General features: G+C 39.1%; 3 protein-coding genes across 8 annotated transcripts; 1 reads left to right on the top strand and 2 right to left on the bottom strand.

Moving 5' to 3' along the window:
- Window positions 1–125: 125 nt before the first annotated feature.
- Window positions 126–6,860, bottom strand: LOC131129470 (ankyrin repeat and MYND domain-containing protein 1-like). Of its 6 annotated transcripts, none has more exons than XM_058073077.1 (19): window positions 6,429–6,860; window positions 6,158–6,304; window positions 5,893–6,084; window positions 4,982–5,223; window positions 4,693–4,909; window positions 4,460–4,618; window positions 4,284–4,375; window positions 3,800–4,157; window positions 3,539–3,723; window positions 3,301–3,472; window positions 3,016–3,156; window positions 2,845–2,949; window positions 2,682–2,759; window positions 2,329–2,436; window positions 2,141–2,263; window positions 1,853–1,954; window positions 934–1,099; window positions 490–562; window positions 126–379 (listed from the first exon to the last, which is right to left on the bottom strand). In XM_058073077.1, the coding sequence occupies exons 1-19, from the start codon at window positions 6,630–6,632 to the stop codon at window positions 232–234; spliced, it is 3,012 nt and encodes a 1,003-aa protein (XP_057929060.1). In that variant the 5' UTR covers window positions 6,633–6,860; the 3' UTR covers window positions 126–231. The 6 variants fall into 6 exon arrangements, with proteins under 6 accessions (XP_057929060.1, XP_057929061.1, XP_057929062.1 ...); XM_058073078.1 differs by having other exon boundaries at window positions 2,854–2,949; XM_058073079.1 differs by having other exon boundaries at window positions 4,460–4,498.
- Window positions 6,861–7,163: 303 nt separating this feature from the next.
- stxbp3 (syntaxin binding protein 3) lies at window positions 7,164–15,386 on the bottom strand. Its single transcript, XM_058073084.1, has 19 exons — window positions 15,272–15,386; window positions 14,528–14,577; window positions 13,349–13,430; window positions 12,872–12,948; window positions 12,729–12,801; window positions 12,557–12,657; window positions 12,084–12,229; window positions 11,379–11,472; window positions 11,119–11,243; window positions 10,895–10,993; window positions 10,749–10,806; window positions 10,520–10,585; window positions 10,157–10,237; window positions 9,923–10,058; window positions 9,521–9,627; window positions 9,352–9,450; window positions 8,712–8,797; window positions 8,085–8,233; window positions 7,164–7,750 (listed from the first exon to the last, which is right to left on the bottom strand). Exons 1-19 carry the CDS (start codon window positions 15,315–15,317, stop codon window positions 7,647–7,649), a joined length of 1,779 nt encoding a protein of 592 aa, XP_057929067.1. The 5' UTR covers window positions 15,318–15,386; the 3' UTR covers window positions 7,164–7,646.
- A 1,218-nt stretch (window positions 15,387–16,604) lies between these two features.
- LOC131129416 (fibronectin type III domain-containing protein 7-like) lies at window positions 16,605–24,146 on the top strand. The gene is made up of 14 exons (XM_058072974.1): window positions 16,605–16,658; window positions 16,781–16,796; window positions 16,926–17,174; window positions 17,332–17,592; window positions 18,226–18,486; window positions 19,654–19,914; window positions 20,166–20,420; window positions 20,507–20,764; window positions 20,982–21,236; window positions 22,503–22,757; window positions 23,005–23,259; window positions 23,355–23,384; window positions 23,507–23,544; window positions 23,744–24,146. Exons 1-14 carry the CDS (start codon window positions 16,605–16,607, stop codon window positions 23,756–23,758), a joined length of 2,463 nt encoding a protein of 820 aa, XP_057928957.1. The 3' UTR covers window positions 23,759–24,146.
- Window positions 24,147–24,372: the final 226 nt, after the last annotated feature.

Below are 24,372 nucleotides of genomic sequence, written 5' to 3'. Positions count from 1 at the left end.
TATGCAAAATCTAAAATATTTGTAACTAATATCATGCTGGTAAAAAAAAACAAAACACAAAATAGCAATATAAATAGAAAGATAGAGATAGAAACAGCAAAAATGACAGTACAGCCTGTCCACTGGTTTATTGGGTCAAATAAAATCAGGCATAAGCTCATTTTGCAGCATGTCACATCTTGTTAGTCCTGAGGTTACTTTGTAAAAAGGGTTCTGATTCCCACTTGACTCTTACCGACACTCTTCCTTGTGTCTCTTATCCCAAGCTTTGAGTTTACAGGTTGCAGAGCAGTAAACAACTTTGCGGCAACGAGTACAAGGAGTTAACCTCACAATAATAGAGCGACCACAGTGGTAGCAGAACTTAAATAATGGGGTCCTGGGAAATAGATGAAGAGTTGACAATTAGTATCGACGTACAGGATACGAAGAACAATGGGTCACTATGTGTGCCAAAGAATGAAAGGTGTTGAATTTTTGTTACTGTACCTTTGTTTCACTGCCATGGAAAGTCCACTTTGATTGCTTGAGCTTGATTTGGCATCATCAGAAAAATTGTCACCTGTGAGGAACAGTAAAAACATCTGTGTTTTTGGGTTAATGTCCTTTGAAACAGGGGTTCTCAAATGGTCTCAACCACATTTTCCAATGGTCATTAAGTCACGACCCACTTTTATTAAGTCTTTTCACACTATGTTTATTTTTTATTATTTTTATATTTTTATATTATTTTTATTTTTTAAAGTCATTTTAATTTGTCTTTATTTTACTTATTAGTTATTGCATTGCACTTGTTTTATTGGTTTAATTGTTTTAATTTGTTTTTGACCCACCTAGAATGTATCCGCAACACAATTTTGAGCCAGATGAGAACCACTGCTTTAAAAACTATGAGCAATTATGTAATGAGTCACATAAGTATTGTCCACCTACGATTCAGTATGAGGTTGCCTTCTTTCTCCAACTGCTCTTTCTCTCTCTGAATAGCAGTCTGTCTCAACAGATCTCCCATCATGCTCAGAATGTTGCGACGTACTTTGAATGTTTCTCTCTCCTCCATGCTGAGAGCATGGAATGGTGTGTTGGCAATACGCAAGTCCTAGACCATAGTGTTAGAGTATTAAACACAACTAAGTCTACATGCACATAAAAAGTAAATGTTTTCATGCCAGACACCTCTGTTAATTTACATTAAAATAGTCTAAATGAACATAAATAACAGATGTAGGGGTGCTCCGATCAATCAGCCACCAATCGGTATCGATACTTGCTTAAAACGCCAATCAGCCCCTTCCTCGCTGTAGCACTCAGAACAACCATGTATGGGACACCTTGCAAAAAGTGCCTCAAAAAATCTCACTGTGGTGGCGCTTGTGTGGCATTTGGGGGCTAGGACTTGGCAGGGTGTGGTGAGTTTTCGAGGTTCAGTCCCAGTCCCAACCCTCTGTATTTGCAAGTGTGGGCAAAATTTGGGGATGAGTACCACCTCAGTACATATTTGGGAGCATGCAGACAGCACTTTTAGTGCAGGAGGAACTTTCGTTGTGTGCGGGGCTGCGTCGGGCTTTGGCATTTTGTCTGTGACTAGGGGACAGAAGAGGGGGTCTGCTGCAAAACATTGGTGACCCCCAAATATAGCCAGTAATACATTTAAACATTTACACTGCATCAATGTGATCGGTATTGGTATCGGCTGATTTCACTCATGGAATATCAGGATCGGTATCGGCAGCATAAAACCCTGATCGGAACATCCCTAAAGAGAAGATTTTTTTTTTTTAATCATACTTCCAAAATGTTCCATTATATAATAATCCTTTCAATTCGATTGAAATGTATAAAGTTGTGGTACCTGATTGAAGGAGTTATATGCGTAGTCGACTACATTTCCAATAGAGTCGCCGACCTGAACAGGCATCAGCATGTCAGCACCAGCCTTTTCTAACATGTCCAACTATGTCAAACACAGACAGAGACATAATAAGACAAGTATTATAAAATTAGTATTTTAAACACATAAAAGAAGTACAAGACATAATATGAAAAAACTAATGTCGAGGCAGAAAGTCATCACCAAGACTGCAACAAACATTTCAATGTTAATTGATGATGTTCTATGTACTTGTGTGATGGTAAATACCAATTTTGCTCGTTTGCCATCTAAACGGTAGTTGAAGTTACCGAGGGCGCAAAGGGCGTTACCCACTCTACGACCCAAGGGAAGGTTGGGATCAGCACCTGCTTTTAAGAGCTCTGCTACTGCCTACAAGTAAAAACCACAGGTTAATTAATAACACGGCATAGGAAGACTGTGTCTAAAGCAGTTACCATGTCATTGCCACTTGATATTGCTAGAGAAAGAGCTGAATGTCCACTCCAATGGAGGTCAGTTTTGGCCCCGTGGGAGAGCAAGAGGGATACCACTTTGCTGGCATTCTGCACAAAAACAAGCAGGGTAGCTGATTAAAAAGACCAAATACGGTTATGTGTTTTTTGGCCTTGGATATAACATTGGGATAAATTACTTTGTCATTCATACTACTCAGTATCCAATATCCAATAACAAAAAGTCTAAATGTGACTGTGGCATACATACAACTAACAACTGCCCCTGCACGGATTCATGTATTAGTGTGTTACGTACAGTCCAATTTTGGTCATTGCACAACATATGAACTCACACGGTGATCAGTGTCTCGCTGGCAAGCCATGTGCAGAGCTGTTCGACCTCCTTCTAAAGGGCATGGCTTCACACTCGTCTGCAATGATTTATTCATCATCATGGAAACCTTCTTAATAGTCTAACAGTTTAATCTTTACAAGTTGAAGAATTTGAACACATACAGTACACACCTTATCAGGTTGGCAGAGCTCATCCTGGGTACATGGCTGCGTGTTTCGATCAGATGGCTTCTCAGCCCTTTGTGTTTTTTTGGTCATCATGGAAACCTGCAGAGCAGTTTGATAAAAATCCTTATTTGAGCAATTTAAGTATGGCTATATGCAGATACATACCTTATCGTGTAGATAAATTCCTTCATGGTCGCCTGCCCGTGCATCTGGGTTAGCCAAAGCATGCAGAAGCACTTCTGTGATTTTGGGACCTTCAGGGCCTGGCAGTGTTGCAGCCACATGTAGAGGGTAAAGTCCTTTCCACTGCAACACAGTGAAATGGCTGTTTACATCAACAGTAGAAAGTCGCATGTGCAAGGTAAAAAATAGACAAAGATTAGTGACAATGAATGTTGGACATTGATCATGAAACAAAGACTTGTATAAAGTAATAATTTAGTTTGGTACCTCCGGTGGGAGAGAGATATCTGTTTGAGCTCCACACAGTAGAAGTTTCTCGACAGCCTCAGTATCTGCTCCCATAATGGCCAAAAACATGACAGGGAACGGGACGCTGGAAATGTTGGGGTCAGCTCCCCGATCCAATAACAGCTTCAGTGTGCTCAAACGAGCACGATGCCTAGTTACACAAATGTAATAAATCTATATGGACACACAGTGGACAAAATAAATAGATATGACTTACTCCAACTTCATTGCAGCCATTCTGTGTACAATCTCCTGAGTATAAGAGTGTTGGGAGCATCCAGTGTGACTCAGAGTTTCAGCTGCAGTTTGCAGATCGTCCTCTGTGACCTTTATGTTGTAGCTGTACATGGAACAGGTAGAGGAAAAGGATTGTGCTGGGGTCATGTCTTTGTCAATGTGGTGCTGCAAACACATGAGAAGAAAAAAATTTGAAGGGCTAAAAGTTGACAATTTAAAAACAGGATGTCTCTGCTGTCACCTTAATTGATGAATATTCTTGCCACTCCACATTACCCAATACAATGTGGCCATCCATCACCGGAATGGAGTGCTTTGAAAGTAGCGCCTTCTCTTTCTGGTTCTTCTCATCTTCCTCCCAGCTCCCAGCCTCATTAAAATTTGTCATAACTATATTTCCACTTTCGCTCAATTCAGCATCATTTCCTACACTATAAACATCTTTCCATTTTCTCTCTTGTCCAGTTTGAACTTTGTCTTCTCTGTCCTTTTCCTGAAAGTGATATACTCCAGGGGTCATGGGTCCACTTAGGCCACTTGAAAGCTCACTGCACATGTTGGGATGAAAACAGATACATCCTGATAGATCTTCTCTTGTCCTGTTTGAAAAAGAAAATCCATTTTGCACAGTGAGTGGAAGATGTACACAAACACTTTGCCTCAAAGTGTCTGAAGATTGTAGTGTAAGGTCATAAAGATTGTATATTATATATACGTATGCCTACTGATCAGAGAGGTGATCCTGGTTGGTCTGGTGTGTATCACTTGTCTGATGTCTGTTGTTTGGGCTGGATGAGTCAGTAGTGAAGTCACATACCTGTACGACATGTAAATAAACTCATATCAATCAGTTCCAGAGACATTGAAAAATACTACATAATGTACAGTTATGTATTCTTACACGTGCTTTGGCTGGAGGTCCAGAAAACATGTACAAAGACTGAAAAGGATAGTAAAGTACATGACACACCGACAAAGCTGACAAACCCTCATAATTGAGCTTGTCAATATCAGCTCCCATATCTAACAACAAGTGAATCACATCATCATGGCAGTTTACCTGTATATAAAAAAAGCATTAGAAAAAAGATGATGACCAAGCAATTGGTAAAGAAGATATTACTATGATATTACTGTGGCGGCAATCAGTGCAGTGTGTCCCAGAGAATCTTCTACATCGGGGTGAACAAGGCCATCCAGAAGAATCTTTAAAACAGACTCTCGTTCTCCTGTAGCAGCTTGCCGGATCAACAGTTCTGATGTGACTTCCAGAGGTCCCTTAGGACCAAAACTGTCCCTTTTTAATGAGAGAATTGCTGCAACGTCCCAGTCCAAGTTTTCAGCCAGTCGTCTGAAAACACACATTATATTTCACTCTTAAGGCTGTTAACATGTATTTATAGTACATTTATCTGTAGCGGACCTGTGTTTGTGAATGTGAGCCAGTATTCGGGTTTTTAAGGGCAGAGTGGAGAGTGGGTCCCTTTTGTAGCCTTGGTATGGATGATCATCTGGCTCCCACAACTGGCCATAAAAATGTTGGTCAAACTCTCTTCTTTTCTCTGGGGGGAAGTGTAGGTGGTCACTATCCGAAGAGTAATACTCAATCCCAGTTGGAAGAATGGTATTATCATCCTGTAGCAGCAAATTATCATGTTTCTTTGGCTAAGGGAGTGGAAACAAAGTCAAATTTCCATTATTTGAAGGTAAGCATGCTTAAGCTACACATTCAGTTGTGAATGTTGTCACGTATGACTTGAGAAATTATTACTATGGAATCTTAAAGGAAAATTACAGCAGTTATACTGTGTATGTGTATATGCATACATTGTCCATCGATAACTTGTAATACAGAAATACATTTAAAATAAAATAACAGCTATTTTATCTTCATCCCATAATGCATTTCGCCACAGCAAAGCATTTAATTGGTTATGGTTGCAATGCTGGCTCTGTTCACCAGATACAGCCAGAGGAACCCAAAGGGAGGCTGACATCATTGCAACTCCCCAACGGGAATAACCAATGAAATGGTTTGCTGGGAGCTTTCTCATAGTTCAAATAACCACAAAATGCCATTTAATGATGTGGATGTATATGTACAAATCTGGTTTTCTCTCTAAATTTAATGGGTGCAGCTTAAAAAATGATATGTCTCAAAATTACGGTATGTTTTTTTTTCTCTTCATGATGCATTTTTTTGAATGATGCGACTTATACTCTGCAGTGACTTCCAGTCTGGAAAATAAGGCAATACAGTGAATCATTTAATGAAATCATAGAATCATAGAGTTCTGTTGTGTGGTAAAATGTTGTAATTGTGTGGTAGTTTACCTGATTCTGATATGATGTAGACGTTTCCGCTAAGTTTTCAGCATATCCAGAGACATTTTTCAGACTGAAGCTGTCTTGTACAGAGTTACAAAGTTGTATCAGATGTTTCCCATGCCAAAGTCCCACATCCTGATGTCCTGATGGCTCACTAAGAACGCCTGGACCGAACCTCTGGTCTGCATGGTACAAACCCTGTGAAAGAGATGAGGAGCTACTTGGCACCAATTACTCTCCACATCATATATGTCAATACTAGTTAGGGTACCTTAAATGTAGCTCCATCTGGAAACAGTTGTTGTCCATATCCTTCTCTCCAGTTGAGGTAAAATTTGCCAATGAATTTGTGGCCTGATGGCCAGCAGTATACTCCATCACCATGTCTGTAGTCTTTGTAGAATGAGCCTTCATAGAGCTACACAGATGAAACAGTGGAGGATTTCACTCACTAACAAGGGAATGTACATGCTGTGAAGGAGGGCTAAATAAAAACACAAATTCTAGCTAGTTAACAGTATATTTCCCTCAGTCTACCTTACCTCTCCACTTTTCCAGGTGTACCTCCCCTTGCCGTGTTTGAGGCCATTAACAAACTCTCCTTCATATCGAGAGCCGTCGAGAGACTCCTGAACACCGACTCCCTGTCGTCTCTCTTCACCGACTCTTCTGCTCGGATTCCCAGCCTGCCGCTCCTTAGCACCTCGCCCGCGGGCTGCCCCAACACCTTGGCGGCTTGGCAACATGGGCCTTTGTTTTCTGCTGAAAACTCCACTGGAACTCGGGTAAATAAAATAATAAGTCGTCGTATTATCGACTTTTAAAAAGTTTGGCTTTTTTCCCCCTGCGCTTCCTTCTGGTTGTCGGGACAACTGTTGAATTCTGTGGAGGAGTGGTGCTGTTTACTAGCGCGCATGCGCGTGCCTGATTTCGGACAAGTCACTCACGTATCTTAAATAGATTATTATTCAGTGTAGTGGAGATATTGAATAAATTAATTAAAATCAATTAATCTACAATATAATTAATAAATGCAGTGATTTCCATTTCAGTAGAAATGTACCCCTTTTATTCATACGATATTTTTGTTTGGTGGTGTGCTGTGAGATTTTTCCTCATGTACACTATGTGCCTCGTTTGACCATTGATGAAGGCAATGGTTTCTATGTCTATACAATTATAATACACAACCTTTTACTGGATTTTACTTTTACTTGATTTCTAATTAATGTAGAGAAATGATTTCCCATATTGGATGTACAGATCAAAACTGAAGGTATTAGTTGAACCACTTCATCCGTTTATTAGTCAGTTGCTCAGTTTAAGAAAATAGTAACAAACTGTTAAAAAAACACTTAAAAATAATATTAAGTGTTTATACATAGAGATGATCATGTAAGTCCAAATGGCAGAGCAGGGTTCAGTGCTTACATACAGTACAATATATACATTAGCGCAGCGCTAATTTTTTTCCACCCTTTTTGAACATTTCCTAGAAGATTAAAAAGATAGTAACCAGTATTTTTCCAGGATAGGGTGAAGCCAGTAACTATAAAGAACTACAAAGTTGAATTTCTTGAGGCTAACTCATAGTATAAATCTATAGCTGACATGGCAGTTACTTTAACCTGTGCTCATAGTAAGTACTGTAATTCAGAAACAAGCATGAAAAAAAAAACAAATTCCCTTCAGTTTTCCATGCAAGGGGTTGTGGTGGGACATTTGAGGAAGTATATGGTGATGGGTGGTCTGTTACAATTTCAGGCATTGCTCCTCTCCTCAATTGTGAAAGTTTCCATGGGTCGTTTGTTCAGGACCTTGATGTCATTCAGTAGACCGGTGGGGGTCAAAATGTGGGAAGACCCTAAAAATCCAAACAAAATTTCAGTCATCTATTAATTTTCAAATCAATGCTGAAAATTTTTTACAAGGCCGAAAGAGGCCATACAAAATATCAATTACATTTGGAAATAGACTATTTGGTGTCAGTTTGTCAAATAAACAATAAGAACATTGTTTTTGTTTTAAACAAGTTTGTTGTTACATTTGTTAAGCACTTTAAGTCAACAGATAATAAACAAAGCTTCCTTTCATTTATCTGGGCCTACAACATTCTAAATTTTAAACCGGGTTAAAAAAAACAACAACAACTGAAGTGTTATGAGTGGACAGAAGAAATCAGGGGACTGAATAACTACCTATGATGACCTGACAGGATTTGACTGCCTGGGTGACCTCATAGGCACAGCGCATCTCAGAGTAGCTGATTCCTCCAATGACAAAGATGATGAGGCGTGAGCCTGTTCGACGTTCGTCCTGAGCACTGGATTTGTGCTTCTGACGTGCACTGTAAGAAAATGTATACATTATGAGAATAACAAATAATCAATGTGTCTCTCTTCTGTTCAAAAACAAATTTTGTGTGACGCTAAGACCATTGCAGTCATGATAACAAACACTAGAGGGTGACGATGTGCTGTTGATACATCATGTATGTCATATATTAAAAGTATAGAAATATACAGTACATCATTTACCAGAGTTTAACATCTAAATCCAGGGTACTGAGCCAGATGAATTAAAATACATAAAAAGGATTCATATTTTGAACATTATTTTTATCCATTATTATTTTTTCATCTGCTTTCTAGCAGAAAGTAGGTGGCCAGAGACAATGCCAACTGTCCTCATGTTTTCTGGGTCAGACACCAAAACTTGATTATTATTGGATATTACAGTAGCCCACTGGAGTGGGCGACCCTCCTTTAATCAAATATTATTCCCAGACACTGTACGTCTTTTTTCCCACCATCTTTCAAACCTACCTAACAGCTCCAGAACCATTCCATGCTGTTGGACACTCAGACTGGTGGGGCCATTCCCTTGTGTCAAGTTTGTTCTCCACAGCATCCTGAAAAGAACACAGTTGTAATTTAGTTGTGCCATCTACAAAAGCTACTCAATAATAATATTAAGAATCGAAATTTCATGATTTTAAAAGATGCTTGTTCTCCAGAACTTTCATTCACACTCAAATGCACGTGAGGGTCAGGGATGCTGATACTGAATTGGTGTAATTGATCAGGTCCACCATTGTGCACTGTTTTTACAATCAAAAACATAAAAACACAATATGGCACAAAGTTGTATTTTACACTGCCTATCAGATGACCTGAATCTGATAAAATCCACTCCCATGGAGCACTTCATTATTTTCTAACAAATGCCATTCAAAAGCCATATTGTCATAGCACAGTGACCCACATTCAGCTGAAGGAAGAGGTCTAAAACTGCAGTGTGTACTTGTGTTGCAAGTTGGGTTTTTTCATTCCTGTTTTACATCTTAATATTGTGTGCCCACTGTAGTTACAAAACAGCATTTTAGGTCTGCTGACTTATATGAATTGACAGGGTTTCTGTAAAGGACAGAACTAATGCAAATGCAGCAAAAGTCATCTTACTAACCTCCATTACATCTTTTATGCCAGGTGTCCACCTGGAAAGGTTGTACATCTCCTCCTGAGAACGATCACGTCTGGTAGGTTTGCGAGAGAAGAAACTGGGCTGAAATAAAAGGTGTAAGAGTCAAGAGAGACCAGGATTTGAACAAAACTGAAAGCCATTTGCTACATACAGATGTGATGATGGGGACTCCCAGTTCTTTCCAATTCAGGATAAACTCTCTTTGATCTTCAATCTTCACATGTTGGATGAGTTTGCTTAAGTTCTCATCTGTTGTTCCTGTCAGTTCGTAAGAAATAAACACATGATACAGTCTCTACTTCTGCGAAAATCTTCAACAAATGCAATTAAGTGTAAAGTGATTGCAATGAAGTCCTTCCGCTTTATATCTCACAGTGAAAAAAAAAGCAGACCAAAAGAGCTTGGATTCAAGTACTGTTTACAATACTGCGACCAGCCAGCAGGGGGCAATCGGCATAAACAGGCTTATTGCTAGGTCTCCAGTCACTTTTCTGTAAATGCTGTCAATGAACGACTATAAAAGGCGAGAGTATGCTGAACAAGATAAGCGTACCATTGAGGCTGAAGATGTAAAGCAACACAGCTCTGATCTTGTCATAGATGCTGTATGGGTGCAGCAGCACTGGCAGCAGAGTCCGCATGGGATCCTTCACTTTCATCCCATCCACGTCTGAGCCCACAGCAAGATCCTACAAAGTGACAATTCATACATATTACAAACCTCAACAATAAGCTGGGGATGTAGTTGTCCATTTTAAAACAATAATAAACACATGCTCTGACTGACCTGCTCAGCTTTGCATAGTTTCTCCACATTGTTTGAAAATTGTTTCATGCAATCTTCGGCCAACTGAAGGTGAACAGCTTTCTTCAGTTAAGAAAAAGAACAATTAACCAATGCAATGTGCAATTACAGAACATCAGACATGATCAAAATACACAAAATAGAAATATTATAAGACAAACTGCATGTGAAATAAGACATTAGCTGAAAGTTGAGGTGGTTCTGCAGTTCATTATATATTATTTTATTATTTAAAGTCCACAGCTGTCACTATATTCTGTCAGTCCTCTAAAAAAATACTTTTGGACAATAACAAGACACACACCCACTAAAACCTCCAAAGCCAGTTTCAATAATCCAACATACCGCTGTCAGCTGTTTACGAAACGATGGCATCTTTTTCATCATTTGGGCCAAATTGCTGATGGTGATCTGAAAAATAAAACACACTTAAACATTTACAGGGCAAATTAGAACCACACTCGTGAATTTATGGTTGAAGTAATATCCCTCCTATTTTTGAACCATCTCTTGTATTGGGTATATTTTGGTGGATTATTGTCACAAGAGTTAAAACACAGGGTCAGCACTACACCTTTCCATCTGGCTGTTTCTTGTTGGCAGATATTTCCTTTACCATCTTCGGGATTTGTCTGGTTTACAAACACAATGTAGAGTGAGAAGAGTAACAATAGAAGGTGTTTACATGTCATTAGACCACAAATACCCAGCCACACTTACTCAGACACCTCAGCAATGTGTTTGTGCCTCAATTTAACCCACAGTATGTCGTCCTCATTCAGCAGGGCCTGCTTCTCTGCACCATCTTTAGATTTGTACCTGCCAACAACACAAATTTCAGCCATTATGGTATACATGTCAGTGTGTGTCTGTTTTAAAGCTATATTTTAAAACATATCTGTGCATCATTTCCAACATAAAACATAATTAGAAGTGTGTATTACTTGTATGTATCATTCTGGATATCAACAAGGTCATAGGCCATGGCCTGGTAGGTCAGCTCATGCAGAATAGGGGTGACGGGGTCAAATCCTCTTTCAACTATCAACAGCTGGGCCTGAGTCTTTTCCTGATGGAGAGGGAAACAGGGAGAGAACGCCATGATCAAATAAGACAATAGCATGTTTTCTGTTTTGTTTTGTCATTTCCAAAACTAAGACTTTGTTTTTTTCTGTTAGTATTCCTAGTGGAGTAAATGTCTCACCTTTTTCTTGGTCCTGTCATCCAGTTCATAGTGTCTGGACAGTTTGTTGTCCACCAACTCCGCAAGGGTCTTGGCATTCTCTATGTTAGAGTCTCTAGTTTGGGGGGAGGGGGGTGTAAAGTCAACATGAGTTACTATCACATCTATACACTGGAATACGCTACAGTGTATAATAACATCATTTCCATATTGCCTAGCATTATTGTACTCTATTCCAGGAAACCATAAAGCTACATTAATCAAGTAGAAAAGTGGGTGCACAACAACTGGACAATAATCTATTTAAGTCCAAAACATGATGATCATCTACTGTTTGCTTTTAATGCAGTTCCTGTACTGGATCTTATCTAATCATTATTGCAGGTGAATGTATACTATAAGTTAGAAGGCCTGCAACCCTACTGAAGCTGGCAAACCTGATACATTGAAGACAAGACAATAAAAGCACATCTAGATTGATGTACAAGACTGTCAGATAACAATTGTTACTTCCATTATGTCATAATAAAAAACTTGATGTGGTAAATCGATATCAGAAGTTTTTTTTGTCCAAGTATTGGTTTCAGTTGCACTCTACTTCTCTAGTATAGTAACTTTGCAGGTAAGCTCCTGAAGCTCTCTCTTCTCTGAAAACAAATCCCGTTTCTCCAGAACAAGCCCAACCGGAGGTATGTAATCTGAGTAAATACATTGTCCTTGGCTTACTTTTTGTATCGAACCCCTGGGTACTCATCCAACGTGGCGCAGAGCGTGACAAGCTGGTCTGCAAGCGTCTCCAGTGTCTTCTTTCTGTCCTGACTGTTGGGACTGTAGATGCTCTGAAAGGCTCCGGGATTATCACATGTGAACACCTGAAAAGCATTCAAAATGGCCGTGTAGATGAGGCTATATATCAGGGTGAAACAGCTTAATCACTACATACAGTATTTGCATTCATTGCATGGCTCTGGTATTTTTGGTTAGTCAAATAAAAGTGGTATTTTTCCTTTTGCCAGGCATTACAATAAAAATATGTGTAATGTAATTAGTATTGCGAGATTTGTTTTTGGGTGTGCGATCCTAAATGGTTATTAATAAACAAGCCATGCTGGGAGTAGTCTGTCCACATATTCCAACAACCAAGAGCCATAATTCGAACATTAAAAACAACAAACATCTCATAAAAAAGAAAGACTTACTTGTGCTTCTTGGGGCATGAAGGATATGTTAATTTCTTTACATATCCGAATGTACTTTGCACAGTACAGCTTCATATTGTTGAACAGGTCATCAGGGCAGTCTGCGAGACAGATTTTTAATTACATAATATGTCTCTGGTTATTATTTGAGCATATAAGACAAGTTACTTACAGTCAGTGAAATAAACATATGCTGATTTGTACTTGGGTTTGGGCTTGAAATCAGCAATAAAGGCCTCCACAGACTTAAAAAAAAAAGCAAAACACAGAGTTATATTGCTCAGTAAGGTAAGTAATAATACAGTAATGGTAGACCTTTGTTGTGGGTGTCAGGAAGTAGATGGCCTTCATTTCTGGAACAGGTTCTCTGTTTTTGTACAGGTCCTCCACAACTACAGAAAGAGGATGGTTATTTTATCATCATTTATTATTATTAATACAGTATTTGAATGCTCTTGTATATGTAGGTTATTATATGTTGCCGTTCAATGTAAACATTTTTATACAACTACTGTTGGGTAAAAATGTTTCATTCACAATTGTATGAACACTTTCAGCTTTAATTTAATTTCATTAATTTAATGATATATACTAAATACAACTTAAAACTATTCAATTTTGTGAATGTCTAATTATATTATTTTATTGTAAAAAACACTTTGCAATTGGTAATTGTGGTACTTAAAATGGCTATGGACCTATACGTCTTTGTGTTTGTGTATCAAAGCAAAATAAGAAAAACTCAAGTGTCATTTTACCTGCATACTTCCAGACCTAACTACAGTCACCTACTTGTTATTTTCTCTGACATCAGATCGGACATTTTGCAGCACGCTGACAGGAGTCTTGTGGTGAACGTGTCCAAAATCAATACCTGCAGAGAAAAGGTTTCAGATTAGTAAGATTGATCATATGTGGTATTGTGATTCGGTTTAGTCAGGTAATTATTATGATATACAGTCGTCCCTCGCCACTTCACAGTTCACATTTTGTGGCTTCACTCCATCACGGTTTTTCCAAAAATATATTAATTAATAAATCATGCTTGAAATCATGGTTGAATACGACCTGTTAGTAAAAAATATTTGTATACTTGAGCAATTTTTACATAGTTTTTGTCAAATTTAAGCATTTTCCAGCGTAAATTGAAAAATGAACTAAAATACAGATGGATATGAAGCATTGAGAAGACTCAAAGATGACAAAATGTATACGCTGGTCACATAATATTAGTAATGTTAGTGTATAACAACATCAAAACAGGCTACTGTTGTGGCCATAATCCAGCTAAACTCAATTCTGAACCCCCAACATCACTTACTATGTCATCATTTATGTATTTACTTATCTTCCCTGCCTGTAAAGCATAAAGCAGTGGTGGCTTACCACGGACGCCACAATGATTGAAAGATGGTGAGAAGGGCCTTAGTCCCTCTGGGAGTCTTTTAGAATGTATATGGAATGTTTTTCATTGCACAGGCTTTGTCAGGTCGCCGTTGATGCACAACACTGCTGATTGGAATACTACATCAACTACGACATCTGAACTATACTTGTAAGACAGAAGCAGTGACATGCAGCTTCCGCATGGTGTGGTAGAATCCATGTTAATACGATAATAATACTTTTGTTTTGAAGCTGACTTTGCACTGAACAACAAGTCACTATTTGTAGCATTATGCCGGTTTAGACAAGAGGTATTTTGCTGTTCTTCCTGTCTATCTACTGCCTAGTTTATCAAGTATCCACATGCTACACCTGGGTCAAATGGCCACTCCTACGATAATTTGGATCAAATAATAACAACTTTTATTATTAGTTCTTCTGATGCATTCATCTCATAACTGGTTTGTGTTGGTGCATGCCTGAACTAATTTGTGATGCGGAAAATAACACAGATATGGTAATGGGGGGCTTAGGAACTTTGGGTGCTCAAGCCGCTCTGAAATATCCAACATCCATGTGACTTACCTTCCATACTTCCGATTTTCTGCAGTCTTCAATAATTGTTTCTTTAATTCCTATAAAGATGAATATAAGGTCAGGAATCAAGGCAACGACCACTCATGCAAAGCATTAACAGCGGTTACAGTTTCTACAAAGGAACTGTGCTGTCAGACATGTATTTGCTATTTTAAGTTTTTTCCAGTGGTGTACAACTCGACAACATCACACAACATCTGTGTAAAACTTTTTTAAATACAGTCAGTTTTGGTGTCGTACACTTATTATTGTAGTCAGTGAGGACGTAGTGTCGTATCACTTTTGGTTCAAAAAAGTTCCTTATTATTACTTGATAGGTCGGTAGGATAGCACTTTTAAAAGGCCTGGGTGGTAAAAATGCTAATTTGTCATGATGTTTACCCCGTAGCCATCTCAAATGAGGTGTGGCTTCTAACTAAATAATTGCTGACCCAGTTCGGACTGACAGTTATTCTAGCCGAAAGCAGGCAACATGAGATGCTTTCTGCCAAGTTAGAAATTGTAAAGCGTGAGTGTTATACTGAGTATAATGTGTCATCGTATCATTTTTTTGTAAGCTCAGTTGTTTTTTTCCACGCCACAGTGGAAGTTGACGCGAACTGTCATTCTTCAAAGTCACCAAGGTAGCAATTTGGTACTATGAAACTTTGCTTGAATCTCAACTGTACGAATGCATTTTGTTGTACTTAATTAGAATGAAGAGAAACTGATAGAGAAGGACACAGAACTTACTTTTCCAAACTATTCTTTTTAGTCCGTTCTCTGGACCGGTTGCCATCTTGATTCTTTTTCCGTTTCACCTCTTCCTGTCTGGCCTGTGCTGCTCTGAGTGGCACACATGAAGCCAAACATTACGACTTCCGGTCATGCTTCCGGTTGCAGCGGAATAAAGAACACAAACTGGTACTTGTCAACCCTCCCTTTTTACTGGTCAATATTTGTATTCTGCCCCCATTTTATCTCTGCTTTAATAATTTCCCGTATTTCCCCCGTTTCGTTTAAAAATATATTTTTTTAATCCCTCTGTCACAGCTTCCGGTTAGCTTGACAACACATTGCTGACATCGGCGTAATACATCCTGCTGCCAGGAATGACCTTCAAAATAAAACAACCATGCCAGTTAAAAAAAAAACAAAACAAAAAAACAACACAGTTGTGTCACAGGAAAAAAACATATATCAGAAGTGTAGAATATAAAATTACTTATTTATCAAAATAGCCTGCCAATAAAACAAGAGCAATTGACTTCCCAAAACGGAACTGTTTTTGTTTCAAGTTATAATAATAAATATTTTTTTACTTGAGTTCAGTCTCCAGTCTACCCAAGACCCTAGTGAGGATAAGCGGCATAGAAAGCGGAAGGATCTTTGAGTTCAAACACTGATATTGACTTTGCTTCGATTTCACTTTTTGAATAAGATTATGGTTAAAGTTTGACTGTATTATTTCATTTGTATGTGTACACAGTACAATACACATTAATCTTTATTTGTTTATTTTTTTGTTTTTCTCCTGAATTTATTGTAAATGGGCTGTTTACGATGTGGGTGGCATGGTGTTAAAGTATGACAGGCAGTGCAAAAAAAACATTCCCCAACTGACTCAAAGGTTTTCTTCTTGTCACTTACACCTCCACCAATTCTGCCGACAAGAAAGGTCAAATTGTGCCACATAACACATAGCAATAAAAAGTGTTTGGACATTTAACCAAATATTATTTAATCTGTATGTATAATTTTGACCATGGTGGATCAGAGAAAATCTAAGTCTAGAAATACTGTATGTATGACATTATGCCTTCCGGAAAATTCACACTGTATTGTTAAGTTACATTAAACTAGCCAGGGAAAGTCCAACTTCTTTGTCACATGCCACTCCAACCCTAAACCTGCCCTTTCTCGCTTTCTCTGCTTCAGTATGATTGGATATCCATGTCAAAAGGGCGGGACAAGGGATAGGTACTACACCCAATGCAGATAGCAGATACTTTTAAGAAAGGGTATAACAGTCCAGAGTGAGACAGAGTTTAAAATCGAATCATATCCGAGAACGCATGTTAGCAGAATGGCTGTATCAAAGGGATTGGTGATTTTTGTCTTGCTGTATATTTCCACACAGGTAAGTCATTTTCTAATGTTAGTTTATTTCAAAGTTGAATGTGGACACAATTAAATTTTGGCTTAAGGTTGGTTGTATTATTTGAAAGTAATAATGTACTGTCTTTTTTGTCAAATGTGCAGGGTGCAGCTATAACAGGTACTATATTTGTGGTTATATTTCATAGAATAGAATAGAATCGAATAGAATAGTCCTTTATTGTCATTGATACCCGTAACTTACAGACTAACAGACTAAATTTTACACCTCCCCTGTCAATGCTCACAGCATCCGTGTTCTCAACAACATCCAGAAGTACCACTCTCCGATGGAGCAAGTTTCCTGGAGCCAACTCATACCTGGTCACGGTGCACGAAAAATCCTCATCAGACGTGGTTGCTTTTGCCCAGTTTGGTGCAAACACGGTGATGGGCACTGTCAACTCTCTGTACCCAAACACTGTGTATGAGTTTACGATCGAAGCTTTGGATAGTAGCCAACAAAGACTGGATGTTATAGTTGTTGAGTCAACAACAGGTGAGGGTTCACTTATTTGTTCTTTTCTAAGACATTTTGGTTTGCTCTAATACCTCTACTGTCCTCCTTAGAATCTCATTTTACAGTTATATGACATGAGGATCCTTTCTAGTGATTAAAATTGAATTAATATGATGTCTCATCTGTACCATTTCAGCACCTCCGTTAATGGAGCCCATCCAGAAAGTCAAGCCAAAGGATAGCGAGAGCTTAATTGTTGAATTTAATTTGGTCACCGGAGCAATTCATTACATCATACGGATCCAAAGTTCTGGTGGTTTTTATAGAGAAGACACAGTTTACTCCTCCCCTGCTGAGATCAGTTCCCTCTCACCGTACACTGAGTACACGCTGAGCATGATGGCGGTGAATGATGGAGGCCGCAACCAGCCGTCTCCTTCTGTGACTGGAAAGACAGGTACAGTTGGTTGTCACTTGTGTGATTTGTCTGTGAACAAAACCTTCTCCCTGTTCAATAAATGGGTTAATAACACATACATTTTAGATTACTTGTAAAAAGGAATGACTCATTTGAGTCCCATAACATCCCATTCCCAGTGGAAGCCATCTGATCTTCTCTATTGTCTTGTTGTAGATGCTATTTTATACAATAATGCACTCATGTGATACATCACCAGTGTTTCAGCAACTCTAGGTTGTCATTACACAAGAAATGCAGCCTTCAGGGCTTGTCCTGTATCAACTGTAACAGTACCTGGACCCTCTATGTAAAAGACAAAGAGATGACCTAAGCATATACACTATCTATCACCTCCACCCTCACCCAGGGGGGACTCATCTGTTCGCCCAGAAATACAATCTAGTCTTTTTATTACCTCTTTTTTATTAAGGTATCCTGTTATTATGTTTATCTCCTTTTCACATGTATCTGAGTCAAATACACATAGTGTTAAAAGAGATTTAGAAATAATTTAAAATATAAAATGTCATGACTGTAAAAATATATTTATTAATATAAAAATATTTATTATTATATTCATTCTTCAAACAAATCACCTCATACTGTATCAAATGTTCCTCTTCTCCACAGTTTTGGCACCTCTTGAGCTCTCTGCCTCGTCTCCCAGTAACGACAGTATTGTTGTATCCTGGGACCTCATTGACAATGCTGTCCAGTACACCTTAATCATGTACCAGGTTGGCTCCAACAACACCATAGAACAGAACACCACCAGTACCAATTTGACCATCTCTGGACTGGAAGCCGGCAGACTGTACATAATCATGGGCTATGGCTGGGATCCTGAACAGAGACAGGGAGAGGGAAGTTCTTACATCAACCAGACCACACGTAAGGATGCACATTTCTGGATGTTTAAAGCAGTGGTGTCCTAACTTTTTCCACCCAGAGCCACATACTGAAAAATGAAAGAATTTAACCCAGTGGTTTATACAGCAGTGTGGCTAATTTATGGCTATGTTCTAATCTTGTGACATCTTATTTACTTCCGAACTACTACTGATACTGTGTCGCTCAGGAATCATTGAGGAAACGATCGCTTTTTCTTCAACAGGAGCCAATCACAAGCTATCAGCGAAATCACAACAATGTCGTCAACCCGTCATTACATATAACAGACTGACTCAGTGTCATCTTATTAAAAACGCTGAATTCATCACACAGCAACTGAACACTTAAAAGGTCGCTAAGAAATATACAAGTACCAATAGGCGTTTAAAATATAAACAATGTTTTGCATCTGAGAAACTGATTTATTGGGGTGCTGCAATGACATCAGCCTCCCTTAAACTTTTTCCCATAACGACTTTCATCCCAGCAAAGTATTTCAATGGTTTTGGCTGCTGGGGTGCTGCAATGCTGCCTCTGTCCACTAGAGGGAGGCGGACATCATTGCAGCGCCCCGGCTTTGAAATGCTTTCCTGGGACGAAATGCATTATAGGAAAAAGTTAAAATAATTGGGATTTTAAAAAAAATGACTCTACTTTTGATACTTATTGCATATTTCTTAGCTACCTTTTAAGCGGTAAGTTGCTGTGTGATGATTTCAGCGTTCTTTGGAAGATGGCACCATTAGTCAGACTGTTACATTGAGTAATATGCTCCTGCGATTTGCAATGTGTTGACAAGCTAGTTGTGAATTTTTTTCATTGCTCCTGTCAAATAAAGAGCTACCTAGTGCGGTGCAGCTTATATGTAGAAAATCAGTTTTTCTCTCTAAATTTAGTCAGTGTGGTTTAAACACCGTCTTATACACCATAAATTGCAGCATTTTTCTTTCATATTTCAACTCTTTCCATTTAAACAATTTTTTTCTGATATATTTTGGCTTTATACTAAAATTCCAGCATTTTTTTCAATTTCTGCTGTTTTTTTAATTTTACTGATATATGTTTTACTGGTACATAATTCATGCCAGTCAAATCCAAAACTTAGTTATATCACAAGTATGTTAATACCGACAGTTCTACACATGTATCCACTTTATGTATTGACAGGTCCTCCAATGCCAGTTTCCATTCATGTCTCTGTGGTGGTGAGTGATGAGGCTGCACTGTCTGTCTCCTGGGAATTCAATCAGGAAGTTTATGGACACATTGAGTACCATGTGATGAGTGATCAGAAGCACACTTGTAACTCCACATCAAGCTACTGCATCCTGTCACCAGTGGGCTGTGGAGAGATGCACACTATCCAGGTTACTGCTTCCAATGAAGCCGGGCCCGGCTATCCATCTAGCCCCTTTAACTTCATCACCTGTGAGTGTGAAAATTAATTCCGACCAGATTTCATTTCAGCTAATGTTTGCTGAACATGACATCAAGACACAGTTATATGTTGCATGTTTGTTTGCAAAGCTATCTATGATATGTTGTCCTTGTCTTTGCTTCTCTTAGCACTTATGCAATATTTTTGAGGGAACCACAACTGTATAAGATTCATTCATTATTCTGCTGAAACAGCTTTTTCAATTTTGAAAACTAACATTTTTGTTGTTTGTCTCTGTCAGTTCCCTGCCCACCTGAATCTTTAGCTGTGGTTGAGTCAGTGGAAGCAAACTGCACTATGTCTTGGGATATGGTACCTTATGCTGACAGCTACACGGCCTACATAAAGATAGGTGATGGCAGTGAGGAGACATGCAACACCACCGGCAACAACTGCACCTTCCACTGCCAATGTGGCTACACACACCTGTTGTCTGTGTTTGCCTTCAATGACGCTGGCCCGAGTCCCCAAGGACCAGTGATCAACCACACCACATGCAAGTCATAACACAGCCATCAAAAAGTCCAGCGTTTCTATCTGTGATCTTTGTGTTTTAATCCGTTTGATCCGTTTGTTCATCAGTGCCCTGTTGTCCAGAGGATGTATCCGTCTCCCTGGTGAGCACAGAAACTCTGGAGATCACATGGACAGCATCAATGGGGGCAGACTTGTATGAGACCCGGGCAGCAGATAATTCAGAGGTCATCCTGTGCAATGATACAGCACCGGTGTGCGCCCTCTCTGACCTCAGCTGTGATAGTCCCTACAGTGTGGTTGTGACACCCTGCAACGATATCAGCGGTTGTAATCGTGCATGCCAATATCACACTAAAGACACAGGTATAACACTCACACATTATAGTAAATCTTAGCTTTAAAGAGTTTTTGTGAATTTATGTCATTTAAAAATATATTGTATTAAGAAAGATCATTCATGCCATTCTGATGGTGTGGTCATGAAACTGTAATTTACCAACGTCCTACATCTCAACAAAAAACATACTGTCATTTTTCTTATTTAAATGCAAACATTCCTTTATTTTTCCTTCCTGGTCAGCTCCTTGCATGCCGATGAATATGCAGCTTCATCACAAAAACTCTTCCTGTGTCACTGTAAGCTGGACAGCAAACAACCGTGCTGCCAATTACAGCGTAAGCGCGGTCGGAGCGGATGGTATACACACCTGCATGTCTAGTGGAAGTAGCTGTGACATCACAGGTCTTCCTTGTGGGTCCATCTATGAGGTGACCACCATAGCAACAAGCGCTGCAGGACAAAGTTTACCCAGCTACTCTGAAACATTAGAAACAGGTGAGTAAGTACTTGATTGATCAAGTATATATTATTAATGTATAAAAAATGAGTCTATAGTCATGTTATGACTGTGAATCTATACTGCATGTATGAAGATCAAAACAGATCATCTACATTTCTTATTAAATAGGATAGGATTATATTTATTAAATGTTGTTGGTGGCTGCACGGTGGTGAGTGGTTAGTGCGCAGACCTCACAGCTAGGAGACAAGGGTTCAATTCCACCCTCGGCCATCTCTGTGTGGAGTTTGTTTCCACTTTTCCTTCAGCGGCCGCCACAGCTGTCTTCTGCATCTGTCTCTCTCCCACCAACTACCCTCATGTCCTCCCTCACTACATCCATAAAACTCCTCTTTGGTCTTCCTCTATGCCTCCTACCTGGCAGCTCTAAACGCAGCATCCTTCTACCAATATATTCACTATCTCTCCTCTCAGTCTGGCCTCTCTGACTTTATCTCCAAGGCTCTAACATGTAATGTCCCTTTGATGTACTTGTTCCTGATCCTATCCATCCTGGTCACTCCCAATGAGAACCTCAGCCTCTTCATTTCTGCTACCTCCAGTTCTTCTTCCTGTCTTACCTCAGTGGCACTGTCTCTAGACCAAACAACATCGCTAATGCTACGTTCACACCGACGCCGAATCGATGGTGAATTAAATCGGCGAGCAAAGCGGCGGCAAAGCGTAACAAAGCTTAATGAAAGCGTAAAGACCGTAATACAGCGTAAGAAAGGTTTGAGCAATTCGGGACATTCGGCGAGAGCGCCAAAAATTTTTAAACTGTTTAAAAATTTGAGGCGATCTGTCACAAATTGCGTAAAGCGGGGAGAGCGTATTAAAGCTTATCAAAGCGTCACAAAGCTTATCAAAGTTTTGCTCAAAGCGTAGGAAAGCTTAACAGAGCTTGGTTCAAAGGATCAATGGATCTGCTGCATCTTTATATATGCTCTGGATCAGAGGCGGGATGCAGTCGGGATCTCGAAATTTTCCATTGCGTAACAGAGCTTAACAGAGCATAAACATATCTGAGGAGATCGTGAGATTTTTTGAAAAATGACGCCGAATTCGTCGCCGATTCAAAGCGCGACATTCGGCGTCGGTGTGAACGTAGCATTAAAAATTAAGACCCGCCTCCCACCAGTTGTGACTCACTGCTTTAAAGTGTAATGAATTGTCATAATTAACCAGAAGATATTGGACATTGTTCAAAACATGCACACACGTGCACATACTATACATATTGTATTCTTCTATTTTTCCAGAACCCTGTTGTCCAGTCAGTCTCACTGTGGACCAGGCCACTCAAGCGATGAGCAACCTCTCATGGTCTCACGCTAAAGGCGCTTACTCATTTATGGCCTCTTTGACATCACCGCGTGGTGACGCTAGATGCCACACCCAGGACCACCACTGCCTCATGGGATGCATCACCTGTGGCACAAACTACACAGTCACCATGGAGGTTTATAGCCACAGTGGACGCAGTGCCAACTGCACCTATGAGGGCTTCTCATCCAGTGAGTAATTAAAGAAATTAGTTTCTACCAATGTTGATGTATGATGGAAATGTACATTCAAAGGTATATCCACAAGATACTATTGTAATACTTATTGTGTTGTGTTGCTGTCGTCATATTAATGTTTTTCTTATTTTTAAATTATGTACGTATATACAGAGCCCCAATCCTATGTACCAGGTCCCCTTGGACATAAAACAACAATTACAATTGCACACTGATCACTGCCTGTGTTCCTCTCTCACAGGTGCATGTTGTCCGTCAGGTGTTAGGCTGTACAAGATGGCTGGAAACTCACTGCGAGTGCATTGGCGCACCACTGGCGGCAGCCACCATTACGTAGCTGAGATGCTGGGCAGCAATAACTACACTTGCATATCTGCAGGGGAGAACAGTTGCGAAGTTCCAAATGTCCAATGTGGGGAAATGTATCACATCGTGGTATCCCCACTGACAACAGACGGAAGCAAAGTCTCATTCTGTTCTCAGAGGCTTTACTCAGGTATGGTGGCATCGAGCTGACTTTGGAAACTCAGGATTGAAATGTTTTTAGAGATTTGTGACTTTTGACTTGTGCTTTTTTTTCTGCTCTTTCAGTCACATGCTTGGGAAGTGATGTCGGCACAGGTGAGAGTGTTTCGTTTTGTTTTTTTACATTTAAGCCACAATCATATCTATTCTTTTTATTTAAAAATATTTTTAATGCTAAAAATTGTCATTTTATTATGTTTTAATCTACTTTTTTGCAGTGCTTTACAGAGGAAAGAGAAGTGTGGATGAGCAGATAGTAAGTTAATATACATCACTCAATGGAAATGTGTATAACATTTTTTTTGTCAAATGTCATTCAAAGAAAACCAATTTAAATCACAAGAATTGATTAATTATGTTTAAAAAATGTTCACCATCAGAATTACGAGATTGCAATTTAAAATGTTTTGGTGACAATAACCTGTAAACTGAAACAAGTGATTGTGTGTCCACAGCCCTCTGTCATATAATGTAACAAGCTCAATGTTCTTCATCATCATCATCATGCTCCTGCAATATCCATCCTCTTCCTCTGAATGCAAATGAGAACAGCCAGTTGTAAACTTTCAGGGTTCACAAAAACAGTAATGTACATCCATTTCAAGTGGAAAACCTCCATTGCTGGGCCTCAATAGTATTTGGACAAAGTGGCATTATTTTAATACAATCATTATTTTTAATATATAACCTACACAGGCATGTTTTTTGAAAATATGTTAATAAATCATTGTTGCTTTGTGGTTGCCGATATTATAAGCAATTTATTTTTTTGACTAAATTAAGCATTTTCAAACATTAAAAAAAATGAGGTTGAACATGAACACTATTGAGTGCCTTTGTTATCAAATGCCCTGTGCTGCATGTTTCTTTATCTTATGATGAAAGCCATGAAATGTATCACTTGGGGCGAACCTAATCATCAATATTTCCGTCAATTAAAAAAAAAAATCACATTTTGAATGTTTGGTCTTTTTTTTTTTTGCACATTGACACAATCTTCACAATTAAAAGTATGAAATGAAATCCGTCCATTCGTTTTCTATGCTGCTTACCCTCACAAGGGTTGTGGGAGTATGCTGGAGCC

Source organism: Doryrhamphus excisus, chromosome 5 (genome assembly GCF_030265055.1).
Source record: "Doryrhamphus excisus isolate RoL2022-K1 chromosome 5, RoL_Dexc_1.0, whole genome shotgun sequence".
In the NCBI taxonomy this organism is placed as follows: domain Eukaryota; kingdom Metazoa; phylum Chordata; class Actinopteri; order Syngnathiformes; family Syngnathidae; genus Doryrhamphus; species Doryrhamphus excisus.
Note: the sequence above shows the minus strand (reverse complement) of the source record. Positions and strands in the feature narration are given on the sequence as shown.

Excerpts from the sequence above, each read along its gene's own strand:
- LOC131129470 (XM_058073077.1), bottom strand. The coding sequence starts at position 6,632 with ATGTTGCCAAGCCGCCAAGGTGTTGGGGCAGCCCGCGGGCGAGGTGCT. Across the intron at positions 3,724-3,799 it reads AAGAATATTCATCAATTAAG|CACCACATTGACAAAGACAT; the intron begins GTGACAGCAGAG and ends ATGTGTTTGCAG. Across the intron at positions 2,437-2,681 it reads AGCGAGACACTGATCACCGT|AATGCCAGCAAAGTGGTATC; the intron begins GTGAGTTCATAT and ends GTTTTTGTGCAG.
- stxbp3 (XM_058073084.1), bottom strand. The coding sequence starts at position 15,317 with ATGGCAACCGGTCCAGAGAACGGACTAAAAAGAATAGTTTGGAAAA. Across the intron at positions 11,473-12,083 it reads CCAGGGGTTCGATACAAAAA|AGACTCTAACATAGAGAATG; the intron begins GTAAGCCAAGGA and ends CCCCCAAACTAG. Across the intron at positions 10,238-10,519 it reads TTCGTAAACAGCTGACAGCG|AAAGCTGTTCACCTTCAGTT; the intron begins GTATGTTGGATT and ends TCTTAACTGAAG.
- LOC131129416 (XM_058072974.1), top strand. The coding sequence starts at position 16,605 with ATGGCTGTATCAAAGGGATTGGTGATTTTTGTCTTGCTGTATATTTCC. Across the intron at positions 17,175-17,331 it reads AGTTGTTGAGTCAACAACAG|CACCTCCGTTAATGGAGCCC; the intron begins GTGAGGGTTCAC and ends GTACCATTTCAG. Across the intron at positions 19,915-20,165 it reads CCCCTTTAACTTCATCACCT|TTCCCTGCCCACCTGAATCT; the intron begins GTGAGTGTGAAA and ends TGTCTCTGTCAG.